General features: G+C 50.8%; 1 protein-coding gene across 3 annotated transcripts; it reads right to left on the reverse strand.

Annotated features, from left to right (window-relative positions):
* Positions 1–684: 684 nt before the first annotated feature.
* On the reverse strand, positions 685–9,930 carry TMEM171 (transmembrane protein 171). Of its 3 annotated transcripts, none has more exons than XM_046000945.1 (4): positions 9,777–9,930; positions 6,189–6,895; positions 2,240–2,381; positions 685–965 (listed from the first exon to the last, which is right to left on the reverse strand). In XM_046000945.1, exons 2-4 carry the CDS (start codon positions 6,823–6,825, stop codon positions 767–769), a joined length of 978 nt encoding a protein of 325 aa, XP_045856901.1. In that variant the 5' UTR covers positions 6,826–6,895; positions 9,777–9,930; the 3' UTR covers positions 685–766. The 3 variants fall into 3 exon arrangements, with proteins under 3 accessions (XP_045856901.1, XP_045856900.1, XP_045856899.1); XM_046000944.1 differs by lacking the exon at positions 9,777–9,930 and adding an exon at positions 9,007–9,150; XM_046000943.1 differs by lacking the exon at positions 9,777–9,930 and adding an exon at positions 8,673–8,877.
* Positions 9,931–11,953: the final 2,023 nt, after the last annotated feature.

Consider the following 11,953-nt stretch of genomic DNA (forward strand, 5'->3'; position numbering starts at 1 on the left):
ACTCTTTGGTTCATCGGTAGCCTCATAAGACTAAAAGTCGGTGGGCCACACAGTCGGACCAGCACGTTATAACAGAAAGGCATCTCCTTCCTGGACCTCTCCAGGGGAATTGAGTTATCCCAGGAGCCCAAGAAATCTCTTTTCTGAAAGTATCACTTCACTGTAAGGAGGCTTCCAAATATGAGTGAGCTGAAACTGTCCCAGTATAAAAGGCCTAGTTACCTTCTTGCAAAATGAAAGAAAGAAAGGGGAACAGGAGAGAAGGAAGAAGGAAGAGAGGGAGAGGGAAGAAAAGAAGAGGAAGAAGAAATAATAAAGAAATGAGAGTAATCTTGTTTCTCTGCCCCAAAGCAGTTAACACTGGAAACAGAACCTGGTTAACCATGAACAATGGCCTCTGGTCAGCCTTTGAGCAGCACAGGATAACGACTTCCAGAACCCTGCATGGGTTCAAAACTCAGTCTCACCATTTAGAAGTGCTGTGACCAGGAATTAAGTTAAGTAGCCTCTCAGAGCCTTTGTTTCTTCACCCACCACTTCGAATGCAGCAGGTCTCAATGAGAGAACTGACTACGGGTGCGCTGGAGGCACATGACGTCTCCTGTGGTCCAGAGCAAGCTTGATCCAGAACATTCGCTACTGACGTGGATGCTGCAATGCCAGGGAAATCAGAACAGAGCCGACGCCATTGTATTTTTTTTTTATTAAAAAACAAATTAAATAAAATAGTGATCGATTTATAGAAAATGGAACCGGAGTCCACAGTTCATGGTGGGGAAGGCTCAGAGGGTGGAGATGATGTTGCAGCTGCCGCCATTTCTTTTTCTTCATATCTCGGAGGGAGTTCAGAGGAGAGATGTGGAGTGATTGAGATCTCAGAGGACACAGCAGTCCCAGAAATGGTGTATATAGATTCACGATCTCTCTCGGAGGCCGTGCCTTGGCCCTCAGGAGTTGAGGTCCTACTAAAAAGGAGGGAGAACAGAAAGGGAAGAGACGGGAACAGTAACACACCATAAGTATGAGGTTCTTTTCAAATGTTTGATTACATGTGTTTAGGAGTATTTGCAAGGGTCTAAGGAGTAATTTCTTCCCTATTCTATTTCTTACAGATATGCCTTGATTCCCTTCCTTCCTTAGAGCCAACTGTCACATTAAGAGAGCCTCACCCCATTGCTGTTTCCCTTGTCGTCGAGAAGACACGACGAGGTAAGAACGTGTCATTGCCATCCAGAAAGCATACGCGCATGCAGTCACTATTCTCTACCTTCCTGTCTTTGGAGACAGCTCACATAAGGGAAACAAACTTACACAAAGAGAAAATTAAATCATAATCCAAAAACGTGAAGGGAGGCAAGAAAGCATACTGGTTCCTGGCGTGGACTCTAGCAAAGGGCAGACTTGCCTCTGAATTGCCACTCTGCTGCTTTCCAGCTGTGTGATCCTGAGCAAGTTAGGTCACCTCACTGAGCCTCCGTCTCCTCGTCTGTAAAATGGGGACTATGAGTGCCCTCTCAGCTACCCAGGAGAATCACATGAGAGAATGTGAGCAAAGCCAGGCTGTGGCACTCGGAAATCACGGTAGCAGCAAGTAGGAGTTTTAGTTAACAGACATTTATTTAGGACTCGGGCAAGCTCATCACTGGAGAAAAGAATACAAAAATTCACTAACAGAATACGCAAATGTCCAGGACCTTATCTCCCCTTCCTCCAGGCAGGGCAATTCCTAAATCCATCTCTGGATCTCTGGCCCACCACCCCGTCAACTTCAGATTGAGAGCAGAAGCCCAGCTTGGTCGGGTCGGGGTCACCCAAATACCTCCGTGAGATACTGAAACCCTCTGCACCTGCTGGAGGTCCCCTAGGACCGCCAGGTCTCCCCAGATCTAAAGTGGCAAAGCCTAACACAGCGGGGGCCCTCCCAAGCCCTGCTCCAGTGCTCAGTCTGGCTACTAATGGGTTAAACATTTGGTGGATCACCCCTGCCAGGGGCCTAGTGAAGGAGGCTTCCTATCTAACCACTTTTGTAATTTTTAATGTATGTGCCGCCCAGAATTTCTGGAAGGTCCTCTTAACATTAGGGCAATAGTTCTGACATCATGTCGGCAAAAAAGATACTCATGCTCACATGTTTATTCCTGTACCACAGCCTTAAAGCTAATTTGGCCTGAGTTCAGGCACAGGCCTGACTGAGAAACTTAAACACGCCTACCCTTGACGTTCAAATGCAAAGCCTTACCCATGGTTAAAAATACTGTAATACGAAGGTGGATTTTCGCTGGGAAGCAAACCATTAGCCCCAGGACTCGGAGTTACTGTAGAAGCTGAAGACTCAGGAAAGTAAGGTGGTGGCGGGGGTGGGAATATTATCACGGCGTCACCTAAGGAAACACAATATTTCATCGAAGACAGCTGAGAAATAAATGCAAGCCCATTAGCAGGAGTAAAATAAATTATGTATCTTGCCCATGAATACAAAAGATCAAGCCACCTATGCTAACTCCAGAATTTAAAAGTGGGCCTATCAAATTCACAGAGAGGGAGCGTGGAGGTTGCCAGGGGGTGGGGCAAGGCAGGGAGGCGTGTGTTTAATGGGGGCAGTTTCTCTTTGATGATGATAAACTCCTAGAACTTGAGAGCGGTGATGGTTGCAGAACACGGTGAATGTACTTAAAGTCACTCTCTGCTTAAAATAGTAAATTTTATGTTACATATATCATACCATAGTTTTTCAAACAGTGCGCCAATATTTTCCTAGTCAGTCTGAGCTCAAGCACTTGCTTTCTTGGGATGCCTCCTGCCGCAGAGCTTTTCTCCTTCACAACTTGAAATTTTAAATCGCCAACTGTTAGCAGTTTGATAAAGTGCTGTTCCTTACATACAGTTTCAGCCTCTGAGCAAAGGACAGGTGAGGGGACAGCGGATGTCTCTGTTGCCGTGGTACCTGTGGTATACGCTCTTCTAGAGGCTTTTCCCTCCCAACATTTCACCCAAGCTTTACAAAAGGAAGTCATACTCCAAGATAAGCTTGTTTTTTTGTTTTTTCTTTCCTTTTCCTTTTTGCATTTCTGTTGCTGCTGTTCTCTCCAGAACACAGCTCACATTTTGGGGAGGAGAAAGAGACACCAGATACAAGCTCTCATTTGGACTCCAATTCCAATACCAAACACACCACGTGAGCTGCCTAGAACATTCTAGACTTGTGGCAGCACCCCACTCTGTAGCAGTTTGAGGGTAGCCTCTGAGGGACTGGCAGCACCAAAGGACAAGGCAGGGAGAATGATGGGGAGGACTTTAAGTCACAGCAGGGAGGCAGGCCACGCGTCCTGGCAGCGGGCGTGAGCAGGCGTGTGGCCCTCGTCTAGGTAAGCAGCCACCTGCCAATGACGAACTCAGTGTGCCCCGAGTGAGCGATTTAACCCCCACAGGCCTCAACTGCCACACTGGGGACTTGCAGGCCAGCCGTAACTGTACCTGCCTCAGAGAACAGGCAGGAGGACGTCAAGCCTGGTGGTTACAACAGTGCTGCTAAGGGACCCAGAAAGGTGCTTTCTGCATAAGCCACAGCCAGCCAGGGGCACGGATTTGCAAGTGTGCATGTGGGAGGAAACCTCCAGCTGGCAGCCCCTCTCCTGGCTGCCTCAGTGGTTCCCATGAAGATGTGTTAACCCTTTCTCTCCTGCAAGCGCATGGCAATGAAAGTTTAAGACAGACATTGCTCACCTAAACTTGATAACGTCTACTGGTTATCTTGGGCTTCTCGTTTAATTTTTTTTCATAGGTCTGGGTAGGTTAGAGGAAGTAAGGTCGACTGTTTACTTTAATTACACAGTGTAGAACAAAGGAGCTGGGAATAAGCCTCCAGAGCAGGTCAGTCACCTGTCCAAGGCAAACAAGGAAGTGCTCAGGGTCACCACCTGTCTGGGAGGCTTGTCCAAGCCTCTGCCCATCAGTTCCCGCCCTCCCAAGCCTTGCGACCTGCTCTCCCTAAAAGCAGTCCCATCCCCCCTCGGTTGCCCTTTCACTATGTCCTGCAGGACTCAATGTCCTCTGAGTTGACAGCAGACATCCCTCAAGGGAGAGCTGTCTCATGTTCCTGCCTGGGTGTCCAGGACCCAGCACCAGGTGTGCCCAGGGTGGTGATAGCACACGTCTGGGGAAGAGGGGCTTCCAATCTAGGAAAAACTGAATTCTGGGACTTCACCAAGAACTGCCTCTCATGATCCCAATCCCTCATAAGGCGGAACTGACCATTGATAGACAATGTCTTGATTCTTATCAATTAGGCTAAAAGGCACGTTTCCTGAAAATTTTGACCCTATCCCATAATATCAAAGGAAAGAATAACAAGGAGTTAGGCTGTCAGACTTTCACAGGTTCGATGGAACTTAAAGGGTTAAGTGGAAAAGATTTTAGGATGGAGGATGGAGTCCCAACATCAGGATGAGGACCCTCCTCCCCAACCCGGGAGTCACTATGTCCCAATACTGCCCTGCTTTCTGCAGCCACCCAATTCCAGCTATCAGGAGGGAGGCTGGGCCCCAGGGGTCCCCTGATAGGAAACCCGAAGGGCACACGTCGAAATGCTCCCAACTATGTGGAACACTATGAGTGTCAAAAGAGTGTATTTACTTGTCCCCACTGTGTTCCCCAAAAGGACGGAGCACACCTATAACATAGGGCAAGCCCTTCGGTCAGGTAACAGCTAACCCACAGCACTTGGGGAAGGATAAAACCAGCAGGAACAGAGTTATAGCCACCTGCCCAGAGGCCCTCCCAGGGCTCCGTGGGGACTGGAGTTGATGCATGCCCCTGCCTGGGTTTGAGGCCCGGCTCTGCCCCTTGCTAGTCTGTGCTCTCCCTGTGCCTCAGTTTCTTCACCCTCACTGGAGATACTAAGAGTATCTCATTGGGTTGTCGCAGGTGTGAACAACTTGGACAGAGTAGGCCCTTGAAGGGCACTTGGATGGGTATCTGGCCCTGGAATGAGCCCCATATCTGTGCTAGCTCTTATTACTGTAGAACTAATATCGGTGTGGTCACTGCAAATATATAACCACACAAATAGTAGCCTGAGAGTTTCAACTGTGGTTCCAGGATCGGTGTGTAAACCCCTCTGCCCTTGCTCACCGAGGCCGGTACCGGCGGGGCTGGCAGGACAGGGACCTCCCCCAGAGAGTAGTGCTCCCTCCGGCAGACAGCCCCAACCATGAGAAACTTCTCATTCCCCGACTCTCTTCCCTCCAGCGTTTCTGCCCCATAACGCTCTATGCCTAGCCTTTTAGATCTCATGGCTATGGCTTCAGCTTTACCTTTTCAAAAGGAGCAGACTGGGAGAAAAAAGTGATTTTCCAAAAACGAGCACCCGTGGGGGTTTCTCTGTGGTTGTGTGAAACTGAGGCCCCAGCTACTGATGTTATGCTCTAGGGGGCCTGACCCCAGGAAATCGTCATCCATCTCTTCCAACAGAAGCCAGAGAACCCAAAAGTCATCTTTCGACATACCATGGGGGAGAGAAGTGACAGGTGCGATCACGTTTCATTGCTGTCTGGGCCACTATTTCCAAACTTTGCCTCCACCCTGAAGCCAAGAATAAAGTTACAGAAAGTGGAGAAAGATTTTGGAAACGGTGTGGGAAACCCCTTCAGAACACAGAAGATCCATGGACTTGGGGCAGACAGAATCCTAGAATTGTTAGTGCTAGAAGGGATCTTAGCAATGCAATGCTCATTTTATAGATACATAAACTGGAGCCTAGAAGGGGTTAAGGACTTACCACGGACAGCCAGCCAGTGACAGCCAGGGATGAGAATCTACGTGTCCAACACAGCGCCCTAGCTTTCAACGTCACTTGGCTGGTCTCTAACATGACAGAAGGCTCCCAGGCTGTGCTAGCAATTTCTCTCACCTTCCTCTTAATTTGCTCTGTGACCTCAGTCAAGATCATGACTTATTATCCCAAAGCTGTGCTCAATCACAAGGAATTGCTGGGAGGAGATGATGTGCACAAGGATTCTTACAGGGCTGAGCAAGCAGCAGCACCGTGTGCATGTGTGCGTGCGTGTGTGCACACGTGCGCGTGTGCATGTGTGAAAAGGGAATCTAGGTCAGGCCCAAGGACAACCCAGCGGAGCCCTGAAGCCACAGCCACTGCAATGTGAGCGTGCCCAGGAACGACAACCACATACCTACAGTGACCTGGACAGGCTCCATGCTCTGCGTGGGTCTGTCTTCACTTTCAGAGGCATCCTGGCCCTCATTCAAGTTGTTTCTCTTAACGTGGGCCACCACAAAGAAACACAGTCCCATGAGTACAATCAAGGGCCCCATGATCTGCAGGGACAGGAATCCACAGATCTGGGGCTCCGAGTCGGCCGTGTCTGTCTCGTTCAGCGGTTCCTGCAGCCAGTCTGAGCCACACCCGGGGACCCAGATGCCCAGTATGCTGATGAGCATGCCACTCGTCAAGAACAGAAACCCAAAGATGAGGCACTGGGCAAACTGGCGGCTCTCTCCACAGATGAAGGCCCGGTCGGGGTCCACCTGCCGGCCCCGAAGGCGCCTCTCCCGCAGTTGAAGTCGTGCCCTCGAGCGGGCCAGGATCACAGCCCCGAGCCCGACCGCGGCACAGGCAGGCCCAGCAACCTTCAGCACCAGGCTGCAGTCTGGGAAGATTTTGTACTCGCAGGCCTGGAACCCGAAGATGGAGAGCAGAACTCCCACACATAGCAGGACGGCACCAAAGACGAAAAGGAAGAAAATGAGCTTGCTGACACGCCTGTCTCGCCGGTCCTCATCTGAGTCAGCAGCAGCTACAGGAGACATGGCCGGAAGAGGCCCCTTCCCCCCGAACCAGGCAGGATGGATTTCCTTCCCTCCAATGGTTTCAACAGCCCTGAAAATACAACCAAACATTGAATTAAAGTGGGCACAGTTGTCCCGGACCCACCCTGGCCATTTCAGAAATCACTCTAGGATGAAATCATAGGGAATAGAACTTGGTGCAAGTGATACACTGTGGAACAATGAGCTGGTTTATGAGTCAGAAGCACTGGCATTCAGAAACTCCTGAATGTGTAATTTTATGAAGATAGTAAAGAAGAGGAAATGCAATTACCATGCACCTAAGAGTATCTTTTAAAAAACAAAACCCATACAAGAGAAATAACTGGGTGTGGCTTTTCCTGTTATGAGTCTTACAAACTCACTTCCCCGGCAAAACAACACAAAACAAACCCCAAAACAGTGGTGGGTGAAGGAAGAACTGCAGGGATTATTTCTGATTTACAGGCATCCCACTCTTCATCACAGCTGCTCCGAGCATTTCCGAGTCGATACGTTTTCGTTCAGTAACTAACTTTCCATTTCCTATTTTAGACTGCGGCAACTTTCCATTCTCTCGCTTTCTTCTAAGGCTAGGACACCTGCAGGAGGCGCAATTCAGCCGTTTCCACTGAAGGGGAAGGCAGCTCAGGAACACAGTGACTTCGGCGGATTTTAAGTTAACTCTGTCAAAATGTGATTCTTCAGTTCTCAAATGGGCACTGAAACCCCAGGGCCCGGCTGACTGGGCGGGGGTAACCCAGGGGAGTCTGGAACAGCAGGTCAGGCAGAGGCTTCCTCCCAGGTGTGCAGGTGGCCTGTCACACACCCTCCTCCAAGGTGCCTTTCACTTTCAGAAGAAGGTTTAGGCTCAGTTAAAAATAAGCAGCTGATAAAATCACCAGTTACAAAGCACACAACAGCAACAGAACTTGACTTTGAACGGAGAGTGTAAGTGAGATCAAGTGGGAAAGAACCTCCCACAAAATCACCCAAGCCCTGTGCTGATATCATTGAGTATTAAGTGGAGCCAAATCAGTCGTTAATAACTGTCTACTGTATGCAAATTGACTTTATTATCTTAGTTATCTCGTCTTACTCTCATGAGTGGGGTATTTTACCAGGACACTTCAAGTTGGGGCAGTGGAAAAGACAACCCAAGTGTGAAGACCATTTTTACTGGCTCAAGGAAAGAAAACTTAAAATATTTTGTCCAAATGTATCTGTGATCACATGAAGGAGCTCAGAACTGAGGCTGTAACCAAGGCCGTCCTGAGAAACCTAAGTCACATCCAAGGAGGGTCAGTTTAAGTAAAGAAAACAAATAGCTGGTCTTATACTAGGAAGTACTTTTCCAGGAAAAAGTGCAATCGAATCAGAAGAAGTTGGAGAAAGAAGGAAATCTAGGAGGGAAATAAGCTTCCATTTTAAACCTGGACAAATTATATTCATGAAGATGGAGTATTCTGAGACAAAGAAAATACTGCAGTGTAAAAAACAGAAATCTGAATCATGTAATCTCCTTTGCTGGTTCCAGAGATAATGGTAATTCTCTGTTACATTGTCCTGTCAGGAATTCACTGAATTCCTGATACCTTCAACTCTGAAGTGAGTCACAAGGCTTCAGATGTCTTAAGGCAAATTCCCCAAATACTAGTAGAGTAAAAAGAAGCCAGAAACGGGATCTCTATCCATGGACAAGTGGACTAAACATCTGCCATATGTACTAATCCCTCATCCATAATAGCAGGTGGGTAGTCAAGTCTGTCTGTCTCCTACATGCATTCACGAACAGACACAAAAACATCCACACTAACAGAAAATTAAACCTTTTCCAAATACCAACCTACATTTAATTTCCCCAAAGCCAAATCCGCCTCTCCACCACTGTTTGCCAAAGGACATTTCCCAATCTGCAGCATCTCACCACGCCCAAGGCTCTGCCGCGTTTAGAGATCGAGGTAAAACCAGCCCAAAGTCTTTTATGGGAAATCCTTTCATGGGTGTCAGGGAGCCCAAAGGCAACAACAGCCCCCGGCGGCCAGGCTTGCGGCTCCCACCCCCGCAGACTCAGCTCCAGATTCTCAGCGCCGGGGACGCTCCCAACACCAAGCCTTGGCCTCAAAAGCGCCGCGCCCGAGCCCACACGGGAGTGCGGAGAAGCGCGGGGACCTGGGCGCTCACCTGACGCTTCGTCCCGCGGGCGCGGTGCGTGCGCCGGCGCGCGTTCCGGGATCCCGGCGGCGGCCTCGGGGTCCGCGCTCGGCCGGGTGGCGCGGGCGGTGGGCACCCGGCGGGGCGCGGCCTGCGTGTGGCGGCCGCACCGCACGCTCCCACCTGCGCGTCCGGGCGCGGAGGGCAGGCCGCCACTGTATTTACAGAAGGAGGCGGTGCCAGAGAGGGCGCGGCGGCGGGGGCACCGCGGGGCAGGGCAGACAGGCGGGAGCTGGCCGCCACCGGGTGCTGCCCTGCGGGGCCGGAGGCGCGGCCGTGGGCAACGAGGGGCAGCCTCGGAGCCCAACGCCCGCAGATGTGACCGCTTCGCCCGTGACCGCGCGCGAGGAATCCGGGGGAAATGGGCGCCCCCGCCACCTCCCTGGCCCGCAGCCGTCTGAGGTTCTGCTCTGCGCCGCGCGGGCCGAGATCCAGGCAGCAGGAAAGGAACCGGCTCCTTTGGGTGCGCAGGACCCAGAGCTGGGGCGGGGGAAGCGCCTGGTCCCCTTTCCGATGTGGCGGTGGCCGGGCAGGATGGGGCCCCGCGTTCCTGAGGCCGCCCTCTGGTCTGGGACCCGTCTACCTAGCGGCAGGCGGCCCTCCCGCGGCTCCGGAGGCCCTGACTGCGGTCAATGGAGTGAGTCCCTCGCTGCCAGCTCCCCATCCGCGACGGCATTAAGGAGACACCAGGTCACTGAAACGTGCGCTCTGTTTAGAATGTGAGACAAGGTCCTCCATACCTGAGTCATTCAGGCGTGAGGTCCTCGCTCCAAGACTGAAGCAGGCCCTTGGCAGGTCAGCTCTGTCCCTTCCGCACTCACACCTCTTTGCCATAGAACCCCTCTTCCCGCTCTTAATTGTTAATGGTCGGCAGCAATTAAAATGGTAACTTTCCCTGCCCTTGAACCAGGAGTTTCAGGATGGGTTTGCCAATCCGGGTACTATTTGTAACCTGCCTTGGGACACGTGACACGGACCCAACTATGCCAGTTTCCACCCCAGAGGTCAGGGCACTGTGGAAGGTGAGTCAAGGGCTCAGCCCAAGTGCAGTTGCGCAGTGAAGCCCTGGGGACTTACCCATCCCCGCCACGTCTCCCCGCTTCCTGTCAGCTTTGCCTCAAACCATGTCACAACTCCATGCCAATTGCTTTGGGCTTTTTAAAGGTGTGAACACTTTGCATACCTGATACAGTCAGTTGTTCTGTAGGTCTCACTGAAGGTGAAACATGAGCCGGGCTTAGCCAGTTACCAGGGGTGAGAAGGAGGCAAAGAGGGAAGGGTGGTTCCCTGGGCTCTGAGTCTGGATGGCTGGGTGGGTGATCTGAGGTTTCTGGAGGGAGGCATTCTGGACAAGTTCCAGCATTGCAATTTGCTGGGGGCCCTTGTCCCAGTGGCCAGATATGGCCTTTTTCATAGGCAGAGTGAGAATCTCTGCCCTAAGTATCACCGATTATTACTATCTTGAATAATACTGATGTCCCTGGCTCTGTGCCAGGCTCTGTGTTTCCCTATTTTACCTACAGCCTGTGGTACTTTAGTGTGGGTTCCCAGCAAGTCTGAGAAAGCTGCAGCCAGAAGAGAATGGGGGGCTAAAAACCAGTCCATTTTCAGTTGAGGAAACCAAGGCCCAAAGGCAAAAATCGACCTCCCCAGCTGATTAATGTGGAGCCTGGGCCTGAACCAGACGTACTAACTGTTCCTCCTAGATACACCTGTCACGCAGAGGACACACAATGCCATGAAACTCAGAAATGCCTTTTTATTATGTGGCTTTTTTTTTTTTTTTTTTTAAAGAGAGAGAGTGAGAAAGTGTGTGAGAGCAGCGGAGGGCCAGAGGGAGCAGGAGAGAATCTTAAGCAGGCACCACATACGGCTCCCTGAGATTGTGACCTGAGCCGAAACCAAGAGTCAGACCCTTAACTGACTGAGCCACCCAGGTGCCCTGGTATGTGGCTTTTTAGTCATTATGACAATATAGACGCTGTATCCCAAGGACACTGCGGCCGTCTAGGTCTGGGGTGGGGCTCTCCTGGTCAAAGTGTCAGTATATCCCAGGGTAGATATGAGACCGGGAAGGACGCCTAGCTAACAGGCAGATAAGCAAGAGTGGTGATTGCACAACAGCCGCTGACAGGGAACTTTCTAAGAACACAGGCCCTGAATGCAGAACGTGTTCTCCCTGCAAGGCCTTTCTCGTGCAAGAGGCTTTCCATCTCCGCTGGGCCCTCATGCTTTCCTTCTCCCACATCTGAAACTCGATCTCCGGCCACGTCATGTGTGGACCTGCAAGGGGCCTGTGGACACAGCTGCCCATTGGGGCCACATGACTGCGGCTGGCCACACATGACGGCCTTGAATGTGCAGACACCAAGGACGATCAGATTAGCCTCAGCTCGGGATATCAGCTGCTTGGACTGTTTGTCTAGTGGAGCCTGTTTGACTAAACTAAAATCCTTGGAAATTGATCATCAGTCAAATATGAAAGACAAAACCACCAGCCTTCAAGGTGTTCATCTTGGGGGCAGACCCATTTTGAGGAGAGAGGCTGGGGGACCTCCTTCCTCTCTAAAACCAAGTAGCCTTTTCCAACCTGTGTGGTCATGAAAGAAGATAAGACCAGACAGAATCCTTTACAGCATTAAAACAGGGTTTTAAAAGTGGATGAATCTTGGGTCACCTGGGTAGCTCAGTCAGTGAAGTGTTTATCTGCCTCCGGCTTAGGTCATGATTCCAGGTCCTGAGATGGAGTCCCACAAGGGGCTCCTTGCTCAGTGGGGAGTCTGCTTCTCCCTCTGCCCGCCTCTCCCCATGCTTTTGCGCGTGCTCTCTCTCTGACAAATAAATAAATAAAATCTTAAAAAAAGAAAAAAAGGATGAATCTTGAATCCGGGAAGTGAACAGGGGTGGTGAAGTGGTG

Source organism: Meles meles, chromosome 3 (assembly GCF_922984935.1).
Source record: "Meles meles chromosome 3, mMelMel3.1 paternal haplotype, whole genome shotgun sequence".
NCBI lineage: Eukaryota > Metazoa > Chordata > Mammalia > Carnivora > Mustelidae > Meles > Meles meles.

Excerpts from the sequence above, each read along its gene's own strand:
- TMEM171 (XM_046000943.1), bottom strand. Across the intron at positions 2,382-6,188 it reads GCCTGTCCAGGTCACTGTAG|GTGACGCCGTGATAATATTC; the intron begins GTATGTGGTTGT and ends GTGTTTCCTTAG. Across the intron at positions 966-2,239 it reads TACAGTATTTTTAACCATGG|TAGGACCTCAACTCCTGAGG; the intron begins GTAAGGCTTTGC and ends CCTCCTTTTTAG.